The sequence below is a fragment of the Psammomys obesus genome, unplaced genomic scaffold (assembly GCF_907164565.1).
Source record: "Psammomys obesus unplaced genomic scaffold, mPsaObe1.curated_primary_1811, whole genome shotgun sequence".
NCBI classification, from domain to species: Eukaryota; Metazoa; Chordata; class Mammalia; order Rodentia; family Muridae; genus Psammomys; species Psammomys obesus.
In genome coordinates this window covers 793,666-814,226 of record NW_026596129.1, presented here as the reverse complement: position 1 = coordinate 814,226, position 20,561 = coordinate 793,666, and the positions used below count along the sequence as shown (strand labels likewise).

General features: G+C 47.4%; 1 protein-coding gene across 6 annotated transcripts; it reads right to left on the bottom strand.

Moving 5' to 3' along the window:
- Positions 1–4,758: 4,758 nt before the first annotated feature.
- On the bottom strand, positions 4,759–19,589 carry Pnck (pregnancy up-regulated nonubiquitous CaM kinase). Of its 6 annotated transcripts, XM_055591863.1 has the most exons (13): positions 19,396–19,589; positions 16,628–16,817; positions 7,907–7,976; positions 7,424–7,555; positions 7,063–7,137; positions 6,828–6,966; positions 6,519–6,642; positions 6,238–6,313; positions 6,031–6,143; positions 5,872–5,950; positions 5,713–5,800; positions 5,445–5,586; positions 4,759–5,154 (listed from the first exon to the last, which is right to left on the bottom strand). In XM_055591863.1, the coding sequence occupies exons 2-12, from the start codon at positions 16,653–16,655 to the stop codon at positions 5,452–5,454; spliced, it is 1,059 nt and encodes a 352-aa protein (XP_055447838.1). In that variant the 5' UTR covers positions 16,656–16,817; positions 19,396–19,589; the 3' UTR covers positions 4,759–5,154; positions 5,445–5,451. The 6 variants fall into 6 exon arrangements, with proteins under 6 accessions (XP_055447838.1, XP_055447840.1, XP_055447841.1 ...); XM_055591865.1 differs by lacking the exons at positions 16,628–16,817; positions 19,396–19,589 and adding an exon at positions 8,730–8,799; XM_055591866.1 differs by lacking the exons at positions 16,628–16,817; positions 19,396–19,589 and adding an exon at positions 8,444–8,689.
- Positions 19,590–20,561: the final 972 nt, after the last annotated feature.

Below are 20,561 nucleotides of genomic sequence, written 5' to 3'. Positions count from 1 at the left end.
ACACACACACACACACACACACACACACACACACACACACACACACAGACTAATAAATACATGAAAATATGTATAACATAAATGATCATCAAAGAAATGCAAATTAAAGCCCAGAAATATCCTTGAATGCCTAGGGATGAGTAACCTCTAATGGATATAGGGTTCCCTTTTGTAATAATTAGACATCAGTGATGGTTGTGAAACTTATTAAATTGTACATGATAGTGGGGCTGAGGGTGAGGCAGTAACTCATGTATCCCAGGCTGAGTGCTAGGATTACAGGCCTATGCAACCATGCCTAGCCAAAATTTACACTTTAAAGGATGAATTTTGTACTGTGTGAGTGAATTCTATCCCAATAATTTTTTTTTTTTTAATTTTCAGACAGGGTCTCAATGTATAGACCTAGTTGGCTAGAACTCCTAGGTTGACCAGGCTGTCCTTGAAGTCCCAGATATCTGACTGCCTCTGCTTCCCAGAAGCTGGAATTAGAGACCTGCACCACCACACTCAGCTTATGTTTTTAAGATTTATTTTAATTTATGTGTATGAGTAGTTTTCCCTCATGTATGTATGTGTACCACATACATGGCTGGCACTCTTGGAGGCCAAAAGAAGGTGTTGGATCCCCTGGAACTGGAGTTATTGTGAATCAGCTGTGCGTACTAGAAACTGAGCCTGTGTCCTCTGCAAGGGAAGCAAGTCCTCTTAACAAGTATGCAATCTTTCCAGCCCAATAAAAAATTTTAATATTGGAAGAAAAAGGATTTTTTGTTTGCTTGCATTTTTTTCCACAGGGTTTCTCTGTGTATCCTTGGCTATCCTAGACTCACTTTGTAGACCAGACTGACCTCGAACCCTGCCTTTGTCTTCCAAGTGCTGGGACAGGAGTGTGCCACCACCGCCTGGCTAGGGTGAGGTTTTAATGTTGTTCAAATGGCCATATATCAGGTTGAATATATTGAAAAGTATTTTAAAGAGGTACTTTTGTTGGGCTGGCAAAATGCCTCTCTATTTGTGTGTGATCCCCATAACACATCCTTTGGGCATACACCTGGAAGGAAGGAAATTGTGGCTATATTGCCAACTCAGTCACTGTCAGTCCACAGGGCCTTCATCCATAGCTCTTTCCTGGGTTCTTGACCACATCCTTGGCTCACCCATGATGAATTTCTGCTCTTCCCTTGATAGGACACCTTCACTGAGTCCCACTTTAGCTAAACGTTCTCTGTGTTATGTGCCTTGTTCCTCATGTGCACCCTAATGCCTGTTTCCGAGTCACCATTCCTATTCCACTTCTAGGCTATTCTTCACCCTGAGCTCTAGAAGGATCTTCTAGGGCCCAGATCTTATCCCTACCCCTACTGCTATTGGAAGATTTCCCTGGTTTCTATTTAACAGGACATTAAATGAAGACACAGAGGATGGTTAACAGTTACACAAAATCCTTTAAAGTCAAAACTGAAATCTAGCCTCTCTCCTTGGAAACACTGATAAGAGGGGCTTGAGAGAACTCTCTGTTTCTTAATTTACCCAATCCGTAAGGTCCCAAGCAAGCCCCCTCCCTCACACAGAAGCAGGCAGGATGATTTAGGGTGAAAGAACAGTTTTAAGATTCTCACTCTGCCACAGGCTGTTTGACCTTTGCTCAGTTACTAAGCTTTTCTGTGCCTCAGTTTTCCCACATTGATAATAAGGATGTTGATAATGAAAGCAGCTACCTTGTTCACAGGTGAGTTATTTTTGTTTGTTTGTTTGTTTTTTGTTTTTGTCTGTTTTGGGGGGTTGTTTCATGTTTTGTGTTTTGTTTTGTTTTGTTTGAGACAGGGTTTTTCTATGTAGCCCTGGCTCTCCTGGACTCACTTTGTAGACCAGGCTGAACTCAAACTCATAGAGATCCCACTGCCTCTGCTTCCCTGAGTGCTGGGATTACGGATATGTGCCACCATGCCCGGCTCACAGGTGAGCTTTAAGTGAATACACATGAAGCTTTCCAAAGCCCGGCATAAGGTAAGTGCTTAATAAAGAGTCATTGTCAGCTTCCTTCTTCTTACAAGAGAGAATCCTTCCATAAATCTTAGCTCTAAAGCTAGGTACATATTTGCTAAGAGGAGGGTAAAGAGTGAGTTTTTTTTTTCTCTACTTTGGATCCATTGGGCATCTCGAACTCACCATATCCAAAAATGTTCTCACTACCTCTCCCCCAAAGCCATCCCAGTTGAAATTTCTCCACATCTGTTGCCAAGGCCGTCCACCCAACTCCTAAAGAGCTTCCATCTCAGGTTGGAGATGAAGGTCTGTTAGCAGAGTGCTTGTTCCCCAGCACCACATCACCTGGAATTCCAGCACTCAAGAAGTTAAAAGCCAGCCATGGCCACATAGCAAGTATCAGGCTAGTCAGGCTTACTACATGACATTCAGTCTCAAAACAACAATAAAACCAGCTCGTATCTGTCCCCTGTGTGGCCCTACAAGTTGAGCTTCTCTGAAACCTCTTCCATTCAGTTTTGTTCCAAGACAGAGAGCATGAGCCCTATTTGGCCAAGATCTGGTGAGGCAATGTTTTCTTCTTGTTATACCCACAAGTGCTGACTGTCCCTGAAAGGCTGGACTCAGCTCCTGATTCACAGCACCTGACTTTTACAGCCTAGCTCTCACCCCAAACTGGACAAGAATGCTCCTTCCGGGTTTTGATGTGGCTCCTTCCTCTGTCATAGAGCCTCAGTGCCTAAGCCTGCAATGCTGTCTCAGCGCTTCTGTCTTCCAGTAACAGGCAGAGGAGTCAGTCACTTTGCTAGGTGACTCCAAAGCCTTGCTCTCTCAAAGTGCTCTCCTCCAATGGAAAGATCTCAGAAGGATAAAGGACATGCTGCCTCTGTATGACCCAGGGGTGTCCCTGGCAGTTCACTCCAAAATGAGCAGGATGGACCTTTCTCCCCAGTTCAGATTTATGTAGGGCAGGATTTAGGGAGTTGGCCAGCAATGAATGAATTTGAGCTCCTGCCCTGGATAGTAAAGGAATAAAAGATGGCTCATCTATGTCTAAACATATGCCTGTAGCATCACCTGCTGGTGATAAGGGCATACTGCACCCTGTGCCAAGGCTAGTCTGTATCAAGGGGGCTGAAGAGATCTGGCCCTATGCCTAGTCTGGAAGAGCTGGTGGTCTGAATTGAGTGCTGATTCTTTCTGGAAGGCTTGCTCTGATACTCATCCTTAGGCCTGCCATTGTAGCTAGAAGAATACTTTTCTTGTGCATATCATCCCCATAAAACCACCCCCTTCAGGCTCACAGAGACTGAACGACCAACCAAAGAGCATGCATGGACTGGTCCTAGGCCTCCTACACATATGTAAGTAATGGGCAGTTTAGCCTTCATGTGGGTCTCTTAGCAATTAGAACAGGGGCTTTTTCTGACATGGACTCTGTTGCCTGCTTTTGAATCACTTTCCCCAAGCTGGGCTGCCTTGTCTGGCCTCTGGGGAAAAGGAAGCACTGAGTCCTGATGTGACTTGATATGCCTGAATGGGCTGGGGGGCTCCCCTTTTCTGAGGAGAAGGGAAGGGGGAAAGGGAGAAGACGGTGAGAGGGTGGGGCCAGGGGAAGAGGAGGGAGGAACTGCGATAGGGATGTAAAGTGGATAAATAAATAAATTTTAAAAAACACCCCCTTCACCCACTAAGAGCCTTCCTTTGCAGAGCAGATTCAATCAGTACTGTATCAACAAAATAAGAATAGATAGGTGTCCTACATGACTGAGGAAAAAGATGAGATGTATAGGGCAGCCAAAAGAGACTGGCAGAGGTGATCAAAAGACAGTGAGGCCCCAGGACAGGTCACTGGAGGTGAGTAAAGCAAGCTGCTGAGACCCATTTATGATACCGGATGTCCAAGATTTCCCTCCAGTGACCTCATGGGGGAAATAGCAGGACACTGGGCAAGCATGTCAGGGATACATGGCCCAAAGCCTGAAGCACAGGATGGCCTGGGGTAACCATGCACATAGAGGAGGAAGCTGTCCACTTGCTTCCAGAACTTCTGGCTCTTATCTTGAAACCCAGAGTACCTCTGCCCCTGAAACCCAGCCCAGCATTGTTTTGGGCCTCAGTGTCTCCCAAAATTTGACAAGATTTCACACACACACACGCCCCAATCAGGTTTTAAAATCCACCATATATACTGGAAGCTAGAGCAAGGGAGAAACAGTAAGCAGAGATTCTTCCAAACTCTGGCTGGACCCAACAAGACAGGCTTCTGGAGTCCTTGGCCTACTGGTGGTATGTGGGGTTAGGGCCACTAGAATCAGATAATAGCCCACAGCTCATCACAACAGAAGCAGCAGTGGGGGGGAAGTATCCCAAACTCTGGTCACTTCCCCACAGGCTCAAGCGATTTCCAGCCCAGGGCATCTATCTTTACAGCCCTGGGGATCTGGAGCAGATGCTGCTGTTGTTGCTGCTGAATTATGCCTCCTGCTATCGCCCCCTGCTGGCATCCCAGTAGGGCTTGCTGGCGTCCATTTTCTCTCAGACCCAGGGCAAGCAGGCAGCCTCTTGCTGGTGGCATTGTGAGGGACAGAATCAGGAAGTCCTTGAACTAGCCACAGTGCCTGTGCCATGATCCCAGCAGAGAGAGGTACAAGAGGCAGAGCAGAAGACCCTGTGCAGATCCACTAGCAGTGGACTTGCTTCCTTCATGTCCTTCCTCAGAGTGACCCACAACCCCACATTCATCCCATGTCCAGTTCAGCACCAAGGCATTGTTCTGTTTGTCTTTATTGGTTGGGAGGAAGAGGAACTGAAGAGCCATGACACAAGCAGGACCACCCACAGTCAGGAAAGCACAGAACAGCCATGCGATGCATGTGGGCGTGCAAGGTGCAGGAAGGATGGCCCCCAAATTCACTTGTGAACACCTCCACAGTTTCTACAGAAGGTGGCAACAACATGGGGAGGGGAGCTTCCACCATAGGTAAGGGTAGAGGCTGGGGGACATACTGAGGAAACCCCCTACCCCAGTGCCATGCACCACACCCACAGTCTCAGACTTTCCAACAGAGGCCACCCCAGGGGACAAGGGGCAGGGAAGGAGACCAAAAGGGCCAGAGGAGAGAAAAGCTGGAGTCAGTCCACTTAGCCTTCTTTGGCATCCACCTAGGGGGAGGGAAGAGGACGGAAAAGAGGAAGAGAAAAACAGGGTCAAAAGGTGCCCAACCTTCCTGGCTCCTCCCCAACATCTTACCCAAGCTTTGGCTTTCTTTTCAAAAAAGACTGCAGGGATCATGCCCCTATCTTACTAGCATAAGATGTCTGCTGTACCCCTCTGTCCAGCTTCTCCTTCTCTGACACTTTCTGCCCTTAACCCTCCAGACCCCACTCAGTTCATTACCATTCTCTAGGGTCCCTAACAAGCTAGTTCCCAAGAGGGTGCAGAGTCTACACACCTGGTTATCACCACTTGGGGGACTGGCTAGTCCCGAGGCCTGGGTGGCTGTGACGGGTCATACCCTGCTTGGCCTCCTCACCATCTGGGCTTTGCCCCAGCTTACGGATGTGACGCAGGAATGATGTGGCATTGAAAGCACGCTGTGGAAAGAGAGTGAGGTCAGGCCAAGGAGGGCCCAGCACCAAGACCAATTTGAAGACCAGCATCAAGACACTGGGGGCCCCAGCCTGAAATAGGAGCACAGTAATTGCTTTTTGGGTGCTCACCTTCCAGTGGGTCCTGGCAAAATTCTTCTGGATCTGCTCACTGACAGAACCTAGGATGTCCTTGTCTAAGGCTGCATCCCCAGAGATCCTAGAGAAAAGTTGGGCTTCAGCCAAGGTCTCTCTCCCACCCCTGTGCTACCCGCCAGGCATCCCACTCACCAAAGATGCTGTAAGGCCTGCTGGCAGGTGAACCTCTTCTGGGGATCGCGCTCCAGAAGGTGCCGGATGAAGTCTTTGGCTGGAGCAGAGGCCAAGGTCAGTCTGACCTGTCCCTGCTGCCCTTTGGCACTCCCCAGGACAGGGTCAGCATTCGCTTACCTGATTCAGAGATGTCATCCCAAAAGGGAGAGTCAAACTCGTAGCTGGCCCTCAGAATCTGGCTGAAGAGTTCAGGGTCGCTCTCGTCGTAGAAGGGGGGGTACCCACATAGCCTGGCACCCACAGATGAATCACCCAGGTGTCCACCCCTCCCCAACCCAGCAGGGGCAGGCAGGCAGGAGTTGAGCTGTCGCAGCAGTCACTCACAGGATGTAGGAGATGACACCCAGGGCCCACACATCTACGGCCTTCCCATAGGGTTTCTGCTCCAGGAGCTCTGGGGCTGGCGGCCAGAGGCAGACAGACAGACAGACATGTCTGCACAGGCTTGCACACATGTCATGCCCTTGAGGGCCACCTGGTATACCTATTCAGCCCAGGAATCGACTGCCACAGGTAGCAGTTGCCCCAGGTCAAAGAGCCTTAGTATCCCCAGGGTCACCGGCTCCCTACCCACCACAGTAAGCCTTAGATCACTTCCCTCTTACCCACATATCCTGGGGTCCCACAGGCTGTGCCTAGCATGTTGCCAGCTTGTATTTTGGACAGGCCAAAGTCAGAGACCATGATCTTGGAATCCTCAAAGGGTGTGGCATAGAGGAGGTTCTCAGGCTGTTGACACATGGGGTCAGTGAAAGGGCCTTATGAGTCCCAGAATGGCTTCAGCACTGGGACAGGGTGGTTGGGCCTCAGCACCCTTAATTTCCCCAGACCCAGACTGAGTCAATGCTGGAGGAAAAAAAATGACACTCAAGGCCAGACATAGGTGGGATAGGGTGGAAGGCACAGCCAGGCACCTTGAGGTCCCGGTGCACAATGCCCAGGCTATGAAGGTAGGAGACAGCACCGAGGACCTGCCCTACAAGATGGCTGGCATCCTTCTCTGTGTAGGAGCCACGTTCCATGATGCGGTCAAACAGCTCACCACCTGTCACCCTGGAGGTGGAAGGAATGAAGCAAGAGGTCAACAGACCTGGGAATAGACTTAGACATTGCACCCCCTTCTGCCCATTCCCCAGCAGCCCTCCTCACAGCTCCATGGCCAAGTAGAGGTGGGAAGGGCTCTCATGAACGTCCTCCAGAGCCACAATGTTGGGGTGGCTGATCCTAAAACAGACAGAAAAGGCTCCTTGTGGACCACTTCAGCCTCATCATCTAGAATACCTCCGTCCTGAGCCCTCCCCTTCTCTTCCTTCACCTGGGCTCCCATTCCCTACCAACCCCTGCCCCCCATGAGCCCAGGTCTTCCTAGAACACACACTTCTGTAGGCCATTTATAAAGCACAGATGGATAAGGTGCCTCTTGTTGCCATGGAGATATACAGACTCAAAGGGGAAGAGGACTCAGCCTGCGGCCACAGGTCTCCCCAGCCCAAGGGAAAAGTGGGAGCACCTTCGAAGTACGGCGATCTCATTCTCCACCAGGGCCTCCTTGCCCCGAAGTGCTTTCTTGGGGATGCACTTGAGGGCCACAAGATGAGCAGAGCCCCTTTCCTGGGCCAGCATCACCTCAGAGAAGGCACCCCTGCCGCAGAGCAATATGGTGGGAGGCAAGAAGGGGGAAGATGCCAGTGAGAGAAGGAGGAAGAGCAGAAATGGAGGAGATGCTCAGACCATACCACCCACCCTAACACACACACCCACAAGTATGCACACACATCTCCACACCACCTCACACACATTCACACGCACTGACATATTCACCAACATTCACATACCACCTCCCACACAGACACCATCATACCTCACAATTCACCCCCATGTTCACAATTCACACCACACACACTACTCACACGCTCCCTCGCACATTTTCTCACATGTGCACATCCCTTACATACGCAGGCATTCACTCCCACAGCCCAGCATGCACACTCACGAGCCCAGCTTCTCCCGGATCTCATAGACACTGCTGATGTCCTCCGTCTGTTTCTTGAGCAGCAGCATGTCTGGTGGGGGAGGGGAGGGTGGGGGGGTGGAGCGAGGCCCCTTGGCAACATGCAGCTCCCTTGCCCATCAAGCTAGATCACCACCCCAATTCAACATGGTGTCACCCCCTCCCCAGCCCAAGTACACCTTTTCCTCTCCTAGAGCCAGGGCCAGACTCCCACTGAGGCAGGCCACTGCATGCTACCTCCCTTCCAGGTATGCTGCTGCCAGCCTGTGCTCCCCCACTCCAGCATCCGGAGCATACGTAGTGTAGGCCACCAACACTACGACACCCCCTTTCTGTCTCCACACATGGAGCCAGTGCTGCCGGCTATTTTCCAGAAGGCTCCACACACTCCCATCCTGGCTCATTCAGGCCCACCTCCAACTATAAGGCCCGTACCCCTCCCCCACCAGACCTTCCACCGTGGCACAGCTCGAGCACACACCACCTAGGCTACCAAGCCGCTCGAATGCACTGGCGAACCTGCTCGCAGCCACCTGTCACGACCAAAGCCACCCACGCACCACCTAACCGCTGCCTGGCCCCTGGCGCCTCCGAGCGGGGGGGACTCTGCAACCTCGACCGCCTTCGTCCAGAGCTGCGTGGGCCGCGCCGGGCGTGACAGGTGTGCGCGCGGGAGGGGGGAGGACGACGGCGGAAGGGGCTGCAGAGCTAAGGTGGCCCTTGAACTGGACCCTGTATGCCCCAACCTGTCTGCCCCGCTCGCCCGCTTGCCCCCAGCCCAGAGCTGCAAGCAAGTGGTGCGGACCTGCAACCGCCGCCGCCGTCGTCGTCGCAGCCGCCACCACCACCGCGCAGTAGCTGTTGAGGCGCCGAGCCCCCCGCCCGCGCCCCGCCAGCCCCGCCTCCTCCGCGCGCTCCCCCGCCCCCGCGAGCCCTGGGCAGCCAAGCAGGAGAGCACTCGGTGGCTTTGGCCGCAGCACTGCAGGGGGTTTTGAAAGGCAATTCCAGGTTTCTGGCTACCACCCTCTGGCTCCTTAGTTATGCTTGCTGACTACAGGGTGCTCCAGTGCCCTGGTAGCCTAGTGGGTGGCCCCAGGGCCTTTGCACTACCAGTGACTTAGTGCAGAAGTGTTGCCATACATGGGCCTGTCTGTCTGCCTTCCCTGCTGTTTTTAACACGGTGTCCACAAACAGAGTGCCCAGGCCATTTGCTATACAGCAGCCTCTTTTCCTAGTCCCTGCCAGTCCCCAAAACCTTGATGACATCACACCTTAAGTCTTCACTATCTGACTCCCTCTGCTTCCACCCTTACCTCCATGGCCTTCCTCCTTTGCACCACAGCATTCCCTTTGCTGAGGTCATGTGGCTCCTGGAGGCACATATGCCACTCCCTAGCAAGCTAGGAGTCCTTGCAGGGTCTGATGACTCTCTGGCCCTACGTTCTCCAACTCTCTTCCCCCTTCAGCCTCCTCTGCACCTGCCCCCTGGCCATTGCATGCACTGACCATCTTTGCCAGATGTCTACTCAGTTTAGCCCTCACTCCATTAATTAGTCTGGCCCACTGCCTCCTCTAACAGGCCTCCCTTGCCTGTGCCTGCCAGTTCTCTAGGTCATGACTCTGTCCCCTCTTCAGGACACAGAGCTGTGATAGGGCTGCATGGGGTGAAGGGGATGTGGAGGAATCCTCTAACTGTTGGGTGAAGGTTGACCTCAGTATTTTCTGAGTGCCTCCTCTGGGTTGGGTCAGGTGCTTTGGGGAAGAACACCTGGCAAGGTGATTTGTAGCCCTACCACAGTTCTGTGTCCTTTCTGCAACGAGGGTCTATTAACTATCACAGAAGCACATCCAGACAAGTCTGTCACCAGGCCTCTGCCAAGTCACAGGGACTAAAGGTAAGTTGTAGACTCTAGTGTTCTGAGCTCCTGCCCCCTGGCCTTTTCCAATTGTCTCTCTTGGTTAACTGAGCCTAGATCCAATCCCGTCACCTGTTCAGGTGGCATGAAAAGGGAGGGGAGAGCTGAAGGGGTACAACAGGACATGCAGTTCTTGTGAAGATCCCTGCAAATCTCCAATGCTCCAGAATGTCTCACTCCCTGATGATGATTAAGAGGGAGAGTCACAAAAAAAAAGTTAAATAACTGCTATTTTGCAAATATTATATGTTACAAATGTATCATACACACTTGTCTCTGAGCAACTGGAAACCATCCACATTAAGCAAGATAAGGCTCAGAGACTCCCAGAGAACAGCAAATACCAAATGGAGGCCTATTTCCTGATCTGGGGATGGGTATAACACTTGTGATTTTTGTTTCTTTGGGAGTTTGGCTTTTTCTTTTTTGTTGTTGAGGGATATGTTGGCTAGTTTTATGTCAACTTGACACAAGCTAGAGTTATCTGAAAGGACAGAGACTCAGTTGAGAAAATGCCTCCATAAGATCCTGCTGTATGGCACTGTCTTTACTACTAATTGATGTATGAGGGTACAGTTCATTGTGAGTGATGCCACCACTGGGCTGGTTGTCCTGGGTTCTATGAGAAGCCATGGGGAGCAAGCGAGTAAGAAGCACCTTCCATAGCCTCTGCATCAGCTTCTGTCTCCAGATTCCTGTCCTGTTTGAGTTCCTGTCCTGGCTTCCTTCAGTGATGAAACTGTTACCTTTAAAGTATAAGCTGAAATAAACCCTTTTCTTCCTAAGTTGCTTTGGTCATGGTGTTTTTGTAGCACCTTAACTAGCACATGGGGGGGGGTTATTTCTTTATTTTTGAGAAAGTGTGCCATGCATTCCAAGCTGACTTCTAAGTTACTATATAGATGAGAATGACCTTGAACTTCTGATCCTCCTACTTCTGTCTCCAAATGCTAGGATTATAGTCCAGTATTACCAGATCCTTTCTTATGCAGTGTTGGAGTTGGACTTCAGAACTTTATATATGTTAGGCTAGAACTCTGCCAATTATGTTTCATTCTCAGCACTCATGAAGCAATTTGTATGTGTCCAGTCATGTGAAAAAAAAATCACTCAGCCGCAAGTGGCCTGTAGTCCTGGATACGTGGGAGGCTTATACAACATACTGAGAAAAAAACGTCACAAGCTGGGCATGATGATGCATTCCTGCAATCCCAACACTTGGGTAGTGGAGGCTAGAGTTCCAGATCAGGGTCAGTTAAATGACACCCTATAAAAATGTCATCCTAGTTTTTCTTTGACACCAGTTGTCCTGATTTCTTTTATATCGCTGTGACAAAACCCAGAACACTGATAACAGCTCAAGCTGACAGGAACAATGGGACAGTCATCACTGCTGGTGGGAATGAAAACTGTAACAGCCACTTCTTTTTTCTTTTTTCTTTCTTTCTTTCTTTCTTTTCTTTTCTTTTCTTTTTTTCAATTTAACCTTGTTTGGTGCTACTACACCTGGTGTGGCAATTTTGTTGTTGTGTTTTTCTCAAGGCATGATTTGTTTGTGTAGCCTTGGTTGTCCTGAAACTTGCTCTGTAGACCAAGCTGGTCTCGAATTCAGAGATCCTCCTACCTCTCCCTTCAGAACATTGGGATCAAAGGTGTACCACTGCCTGATGGAGGCTTGTCAATTTCTAATAAAGCTAAATTTACTTTTGCCATATGGTCCAGTGATAATACTCCTTGGTGATTATGGCACAGGCTTGGAAACTTATGTCTATATAAAACCCAGCAGCTTTATTTGTACATAGTGAAGACTGGAAGCACGGAAAAGATACCTTCTAGTAGCCCTCACCCACAAACAAACAAACAAATTGTTAAGTGAAATAAGCCAGTGGGAACAAACCACCTACAATAGACTCAATTTATATAGAACATGCCAGAAAAGACAAAACTATCAAGACAAGAAACAAATCAGCAGTCATCAAGAAGTGAAGAGGAACCGTGTTTTACTAGGGGAAGTATAGGGGATTTTGAGAGCAGTAAATCCATTCTGCATGGTAGAGGTTGACTTTCAGCAGAAGTGTCTTGAAAGTGGAAGAGGAAACTGCAGTGTCTACAAGCCTGGTCATCTTCTAGGAGATGGAGGAGTTACATACAGTGTATTGCAGACTGTGACCAAAAAGAGCTCAACTGTATGGGAGAGACTAAGGGGAGAAAGAGGAGGGAGAGAAAGTGATATTATCATATTTTTCATAAAAATGAAAAATGAATTCTACACTCAGGAGGCAGAGGCAGGTAGATCTCTGTGAGTTCAAAGCCAGCCTAGTCTACAAAGTGAATCCAAGATAGCTGAGGCTCTATTAAACAAAGAAACTCTGTCTTGAAAAAATTCTAAAACATTAAAATAAATAAATACATGTATTTAAGACTAGAGCTGGAGAGATTGGTGAATGCTTGCCATCCAAACAAGAAGACCTGAGTTGAGGTCCGAAGAATACACATAACTGAATAAGTGAGCACATGTTCAGTGAGAAATCTTGCCTTGAAACAAATTAAATAAATAAATAAAGTGGAGGGACAGCAAAATAGGTCAGCAGGTACTTGATGCCAGGTGCAATGACCTGACTTTCTTTTTTTTTTGGTTTTCTGAGACAGGGTTTCTCTGTGTAGCCCTGGCTATCCTGGAACTCACTCTGTAGACCAGGTTGACCTCAAACTCATAGATGCGCCTGCCTCTGCCTCTCAAGTGCTGGGATTAAAAGTATATGCAACCACCAACCAGCAAGGACCTGACTTTCAATCCCACACAGCAGAGAGAGAAAAAATTCTGGAAAAATTTTCACTGACCTCCACTTATTGAACATGGCATACACAGATACACAATAAATAACTAAATTTATTTAAGAATGTAATTAAGAACTGTAAATAAAGAAATAAGGTGATCAGTGAAATAGAGAAGGACACTCACAATTGACTTCTGTCTTCTGCACTCACATGAGCAAATGAGCACACACGCGCACACACACACTTTTAAATACACATTTTAAAAAAGACTAAAAGCAGATGGGCATAGTGGCACACATCTTTAATTCAGGGACTCAGGAAACAGAGGCAGGCATGTCTTTAAGAGTTCGAGGCTAGCCTGGTCTACATAGTCTTTTAAAAATACTAAGGGCAGATGAGGTGCTATGGGAGGGTATGAGTTAACAATTCTAAAACCACTAGATCTTTATAGTGCAGTTAAACAATTACTTACTTGGTGGCCAGAGGTGGAAGATGGGTTATTTGCTCTTAGGGACGCAAAGGGAAGAAGCTAGAATGTTCCAAATGGTAATGGGCTAAAGTGAGAGATATCAGCTTGAACTGCTATTTAATGCAGACACCAAAACATGTCTGTTTATAGATAATGCAGAGAGCGATGACTTTTGCAAGTCTCCTTGCTCTGTCTGCTGAGAAGGCCCAGAAACACTAGTCCATACCAATGAGCATTTCCAATGAATGATTCCTTGGAAGAAACAACTCATTCAAAATCCACATCAGGAATACATAACCTGGGTATGCAGCCAGAAAGCAAGAAAGTGCTCAAACAGGCATGTGCACTCACACAAGTGAAGGAGGAAGTGTCAAGGGGATACAGAAGTAGGTTGGAAGAAAAGATAATTGAAAGAGCACATGGCTAGCATGCACGAACCCATGGGGTTCTCCTTACAGTGCCAAGAAGCAATTTTTTAAAGGGTCCATGTTGGCTCACAATTGTCTTTAACTATAGTCTCAGATGATTTGACATCTTTTTCTGGCCTCAGGCACTCAAGCAGTACACAGACATACATTCAGACAAAACAACCATACATATAAAAATAATAAAACTTAAAAGGGCCCATGAGAAGTAACATTGATTGTCAACTTGATAGGATCTAGAACTATTGAAAAAAACAAGCCTCTGGGCATGCCTGTGAGGGATTATGTAGAATAAGTTAATTGGTATTGGAAGACCCACCTAAACTGTAAGCATCACTATTCCATTGGCTGGGATTCCAGACTGAAAAAGAAAAATAGAAGAAGCAAGCTGAGCACCAGCATTCACCTCAATGTGGCCAAATGCCTCATGCTACTTGCCACCATGATTTCTCTGCCATGATGGACTGTACCTCTCACACCATGAGCCAAAATAAACCCTCCTTAAGTTGCTTTTGGCAGGTATTTTGTCACAGTACCCAGAAAAGACCCTAAGACAGGGGGCCATGAGAAACCAAAGAATTAAAAATTAGGTTTTTGGGGTACTGAGCTGAAAAGTTTAAAACCTATCATCAGGCCAGTTGACCTTGCTGCTTTTAGGCAGATCCAACCAACTGCAGGGAAGAGCTGACCTTGCTGCTCCTTAAAGATAAAATTGCCAGGAAACTGGCCCAGATGGCCCCCAACTCATCTGGAACCATTCATGGTCCTGGCACTTTCCCATAGCAAACAATTTTGAAATGTAGCATGCCCTTTTCTGTTTTAACCACTAGAAGCTTGCCAGGCTAGAATACCATGCTTTGGGAGCACTGGGTCGAACTTGGGACCTATAAATCACTCACAATCCAGAGCTCGGTGCTCTCTGCTGGATGCCAATGCCTTAGTGTCTATAAGAGTCCAGCTCAAACTGCAAATAAAGATCCGCATGTGTTTTACAACAGACTCTACTCTTGGTGGTCTGTTGGGGATCTCTTAAATTGGGCCCAACAGCCACAGGAGTCAATTGATTCTCCAAGAGTCACAGACAGAAAATGTAAGCAACACATTAAAAAACTACTGAGTTATAAAGAAAAATATAAACTACTGCAATTCCAGCACTTGGGAAGTAGAAACAGTAGAATCAATTCAAGTTTGAGACCAGTCTGGTCTACATGGCAAGTTCCAGACCAGTTAGGACTATACAGTTAAAACCCTATTTCAATAACAAGTGAGAGTCAGAGGTGTTAATGCATGCCTTTAATCCTACTGCTAGAGAGGCAGAGACAAGTAGATCTCTTTGAATTAGAGGCCAGGCTGGTTTATATAGTGGGTTTCAGGCCATCCAAGGCTACATAGCAAGGTTTTGTCTCAAAACAGCAATAACAGAAACAACAGAAAATGAAAATAAAAAGAGAAAAAAGTATAAAGTAAATATTCCTAAGTCCAAACTGTAATAAATCCATTATTAACAAATAAATATCATAAAATAAATAAAATTCCTCTGTGAAAGAATACCACATAATCACCATAGCTACTCCCATTTGTTACAGTTTGTGTTCTCGTCTGTTACAGTTTGTGTTAACTGTCCTTCAAAGGCCATACAGTACAGGCTTGCTTCAGACTACGGTGCTGTGGAGAGAAGTGGAACACCTAGAAGGTAGGCCTTACTGACAGGAAGTTAGGTCACTGGGATGTATCTTTGAAGAGGATATTAGAGACCTCTTCTTGTGACTTTCTGGACAAAATGGGGTGAGAATCTTTGCTCTGCCCTACTCCCTTGCCATGGTGTTCTGCCTCACTACAGATACAGCAGATTCAAATGACTTTGGCCTGAAATTCCAAAAGTTGTGAACTAAAACTAAGCTCCGTAAGCTGCCTTGCCAAGGTGTTTGTACAGGAATGAGAAGTGACTGACATAGCCTCAGGGAGAAGGACATGATGCTTTCCCTGTAAAGAGTACTGTATGGAAAGAGGAGAGGGGGTCCCTTTGATGAATGAGAGTCTGACACATCTCTACCAGACAGCCATTGTCAACACTGACCAATGGTGCTACAAGCACTGACATCCCAAAGGATGGATGAGCAAGGCCTTACAAACACTTATGACCAAGCTCACTCAGTCAGGTAACATGAACCTAAGAGAGGGAGTGAGGATAGAGAAAAGAAAAGAAAAGAAAAGAAAAGAAAAGAAAAGAAAAGAAAAGAAAAGAAAAGAAAAGAAAAGAAAAGAAAAGAAAAGAGACAAAGATCAGGAGGTTGTCAGCAAATGCTGAGACAACTTTTATTTTTTCAGACCACTATTTATATTCAACAGCCCTTACATATGCTTCTTGTAGGTGTATAACTAATACAGCAAGTGCAGTCTAAGTTACAGATAACTAACCAATTATCTTATTGTATTTCCTTTTGATGCATCTTAAAGTTCATGGACCGTTTACTCTGTACTTGCTCAGTCACCAAGATAAGACCAAGAATCAGTCTTCTCATGCATAAACACTTGCGAGCATGCAAGCCATTAATCAAGCCTCATATGACTCACATTTTGTTTAAACAGCCCCCAATACCCATAATGCCCAGATAACTATGAAAGAAATGGTGGAAGACCCAACAAAGAGCATTCTACCTCACAACTGTCAGAGTCATCAAAACAAAGCCCTCCTCACAGTCACAGTGAACATGATAGACAAAATTAATGTTGGATCCCGGATGGAATCTTGGGACAAAAAGGGGGACTTTAGAGAAACGATGCAGAAAGCTGAATAAACTGGACTATACTTGATAGCAGACCTCTGTTGACTCACTAAGTGGAGTAAATGCAACTGTCTAGCATGAGAATTTTGTGATATGGCAGAGGGGTGTGGGAGTGGTCACTACTATCTCAGCAATTTTTCTGTAAATCTAAAAGGAATCTAAGCATCTGGAATCCCAGCACTCTAGCACTCGAGAGATAAAGACTGGAGGAACAGAAGAAGAAAGTCACCCTCAGCTATATAGTGGGTTCAAGACAGCCTGAACTAATGAGATCTCGTCTCAAGACGTTGAAAAACTATTTCTCTAAGCCTGAAAGTAGTGGCTCATACCTGTAATCTCAGCGCTTAAGAGGTTCATGCAAGAGGACCCATTTGAGGGCTAGAGAGATGGTTCAGTGGTTAATAGCACTGTCTGTTCTTCCAAAGGTTCAATTCCCAGCAATCACATGGTGGCTTACAACCATCTATTGTGAGATCTGGTGCCTTCTTCTGTTGTGTAGACATACATGCAGGCAGAATGCTGTATAAAGAATAAATAAATCTTTTTTTAAGAGGATCTATTTAAGTTCAAGGCCAGCCACTATCTCACCATACCCACCCCCAAAAAGGAGTTTTAAATAACAAAATGTGGTTTATATAAAAAGTGTATGTCAAAGCGTAAGTCATGAAACCTTTCAGATTGTTTGTGTATGAGAGCAGAGCTGGTAAACAAGGTAGACTGTGCTGAAGAGGGGACTTCTGCCTTTCAGCAGTCCCCAGGCTTCATCCTAGCTCCATGAACCTTGACCCCAGTGTTAAATTATTTTTTATCACCTGATTAAATTGTCATCTCTGAGGCTTACTGCCTCCATCTACTATCCTAGGCCTAGTCCTGGAAGCTTCCAGCCTCCATACAATCTAAAGTAGGCCTAGAATGTTTTCAGCCTTGAGACTTACTGCTGAATAAGCTCACCCTTTCTAGCTCTTTCTGAACTCTGGCTGGCTGGTTCTCATTTGTTCTGGCTCAAACTCCTCTCCAAGCTGACTGATTCAAACTATCTTATCTCAGCTTCTGACTAAATTGGTCTGTTTGTCCTCAAACTAACTCTAGCAATCTGTTCTAAGCTTCTGACTCCTTCTCATTCTCTGGATCATTCAGTCTTCACCTGTGTCTAGCTTGTTCTCTCTCTCTGAAACATATTTCTGTACAACTGTCCCACTAAAACCTCTCTCTCTCCACTGCTCCCTTTTAATTCATCTCCCTTTCCTCTCTGTTCTTGTGAGAATTGGGCATATCCTATTCTATCAAATCTTTCTCTGATTCGGCACTTTGTCTGCCTTTAAATTAGACAGCACTTTCAAACATGGCTGCTTCCTTCCATCAACTAACTTCACCTTGGGAACTAACTAATTTGGGATTATAGGTGTGTACTAAGGGTGTATCTGTATTCCAGCCAGAGGGATTAAAAGTGTGTGTTTAGGCATATCTGCATTCTAACCAGAGTAGCTATTTTGCTGGATTAAAATCTCTCTACAGCCCAGCCCCATTTATTCTTCTTGCCTGCTGGCTCAGGAGTTAGAAGTACAAAGCCCTAACAGGTGGACCCCAGATTTCCCTTTGTTCCCAGTTCATTCTAATTTCAAATCTCATCATGCTGGACCTCCAGAAGAGGAGGTGCACCAACCCTGCCTTCAGCTGCCTCGCTCTTTACAGAATCACTTTAGAGGTGGTGACCTCCATCCAGCCTTCTTCCGGTCCATAGCCACCTCAGGCATTGGTAGGCACTGGGTCCAACTTTAGCCTTGCTTGCCAGCCTCCCACATCAACAAGGGCCCTGCAGCTGCCTTCTTCCAGCTTGCTGCTTCCACCCTATCCTGCTCTCAGTTTCTACCCCAGCTACTAGGGGTTCTCAGCACAGTTCAATGCCCTCATGACCAGAACACCAGGCCTCTGAAGGACAGTGCTAGTTGGGAAGAGCCTGTAGATATCAGCTGAGATCCTGGGGAACCTATCATGCTCCTCCCTACTAACTACACTCACCCCTACCCCCCAGCAGGAACATGTCCTGGAGAGAGCCTGCCCAGGATTGGAAAGTCCAATGCCTTTGTTCTCCCTAGTTCTCTGCGCCTCCTAGGAACTGTCTCTAAACATGTCCCCATCAGTGCACATACTTCCACAGGCATCTGGGTTGGATCACAGACCACAGACACAGAAACTTACAGCACTCTGCTTGGTTCACTCTGCTTTTTAGCTTCATGGGAAATGGCTCATGGGTAATCAGGGTAATCACTGCCAGTGCCTCATTCTTTAGCCTCCTGACCATCAACAGAAAAATCAGTTAAGAAGTAGAACCATTGCCACTGCAGGATGCCAGTGTGCCAGGTGTGGCCCTAGCCAGGAGCTAGCCACTAGGATATGGAGAGGTTCTGGTCCTAAGAGATGAGGTGAGTAGGAAAACTGGTTGCAGGGAATTTAGGAAGACCAACAGACTGGAGGGGAGCTGAAAAGTAATGTCATTACCAGGCAAGGGGTAAGTGGGACCCCATGGAATCATGCCTTGAGACCTGTTGAACTTATGCCCCCTGAGATGTAGAGGCCCAAGAATCCTCAAGGTCACATGGATTATTCTCAGTGGCCTTTCATTTCTGCTTTCCATTTATCTGCACCCTGGCTACCTTCTGAGCCCAGAAAGGCAATGGCAATCCCAGGGGCCTAAGCATGGGTGACTAGTACCTTAAAGTGCCTCTTTGTGTGTAAGTGAAGATGATACTCCTTCCTTATGTTCCTGTACCTGGACTTGGCACATCCCTCTTCACCCAGATGCTTAGCACAGGCCCAGGATGGAGGGAACCCCTCACCCTTGCACCTAGTCTTAACTTTTTGAACGCTGGACCTCCCCACAAACAGCAGTGACCACCACATCAAAGTGCCATCAGCTCACCCACATCTTTTTCAGGCCACTATTTCCTCTCACCCCCCCCCAACTGTGCTCCCTGGACAAGCAGGATCTTAAATTCCTAAGAGTAGTTCACAGCCTGATTTTCCTATTGCTGGCCTCAGCCCACACGTCATCCAGGTCGCTGTTGCAGCAGCTCCTTTCCCCTTACAGGTCTCATACCTGCACTCTGTTCTTCTACTTCAATGGAGTCCTCTGTGTCCATGTGTCCATTCTTTGGAATCCTGTTCTTTCTTCTCTTAAATGTCTCTTTTCTTTGTTCCTTGCGTGGCTCCAGCTTCTCCAGGATATTTGTGCTATGGGTAATTTCTCTACGGCCTTTGTTTCTCCAGGAGGACTTTGGTCTCAGAGAAGAGCTAAGTTTAAGGTTCTCTGATGAGTAAGGAGACTCTACCGCGACAGAGGCACGTGTAACACACACACACACACACACACACACACACACACACACAGTTCCTCCTGCTTGCCTGGGTGGAGATGCTGCCCCTCCCTCTATCCTCACCTATCAGGCTCAATCTGGCTCTGGCTGGAACTGCTTTTCTTTCTAAAGCTGCCGGATGGCTGCAGGCTTAGCATGATGGGATGAGCCATCTGGGGACTTTGGTGTCTGATCATATCAGGGAGCTTAGGATTGAAATAGGCACGCCTCACCTTCCTAGACTACCCCAGGCTAGTCTTGGCCTTGGAAAATTCCCAAGAAGCTGTACAGCTGCTGATGGAGAAGCCTGGAAGTCCCTTAGGAGCAGAGCAGGAAGGTGCTCAGCTTAGGGGGAGGGTCTGTACATCCAGCAAGCACCAGGGGGCAGCCTTACCCTATTCTTACCCCAGTATCCATAGGTCACAAGCCCCTACACCAGGCAAAAGGTAGACTTACCTGAGTTATCATAGAGTACTCTTCCTTGGTGATAAATTGTAACTTTGATCCTCTACCAAGCAAGCTACCCTTTGCTCACTCTGGAAACAAACAGAAATTGGTCACACCCAGAACTGACACCTCAACCCTCAGCCTCTAGGTGGTATCTTTAGGGAGGCCTAAATATTTTCAGGAGACAGCTCAGTGCTTCTGGAAAAGTTCCACAGAACCACTGGAGGGATAGCGCTCCTCTCCAGGTCAGCACAGGGCCGCCCTTCAGGAGGTGATCGCACTTACTTCTGTGCAGGGACCAAGAAACTTTGCACCTGGGTACCCAACTCTTCTAGGTCCTAATTGGAATTGGAGATGAAACGTGAGGAAGGCTGGACAGACCTTGGTGAAGGATGTTTCACACACACACACACACACACACACACACACACACACACACACACACACACACAAAACACTCCAG

What these genes read in the sequence shown, in the direction of transcription:
- Pnck (XM_055591863.1), bottom strand. Translation starts at nt 16,655, where the DNA reads ATGAACCTCTTAAGCGCTGAGATTACAG. An exon ending in TGGGACCCCAGGATATGTGG is followed by an intron (nt 6,314 to 6,518) that starts GTAAGAGGGAAG and finishes TCTGGCCGCCAG; the next exon opens with CCCCAGAGCTCCTGGAGCAG. An exon ending in GGTGTCATCTCCTACATCCT is followed by an intron (nt 6,144 to 6,237) that starts GTGAGTGACTGC and finishes TGTGGGTGCCAG; the next exon opens with GCTATGTGGGTACCCCCCCT.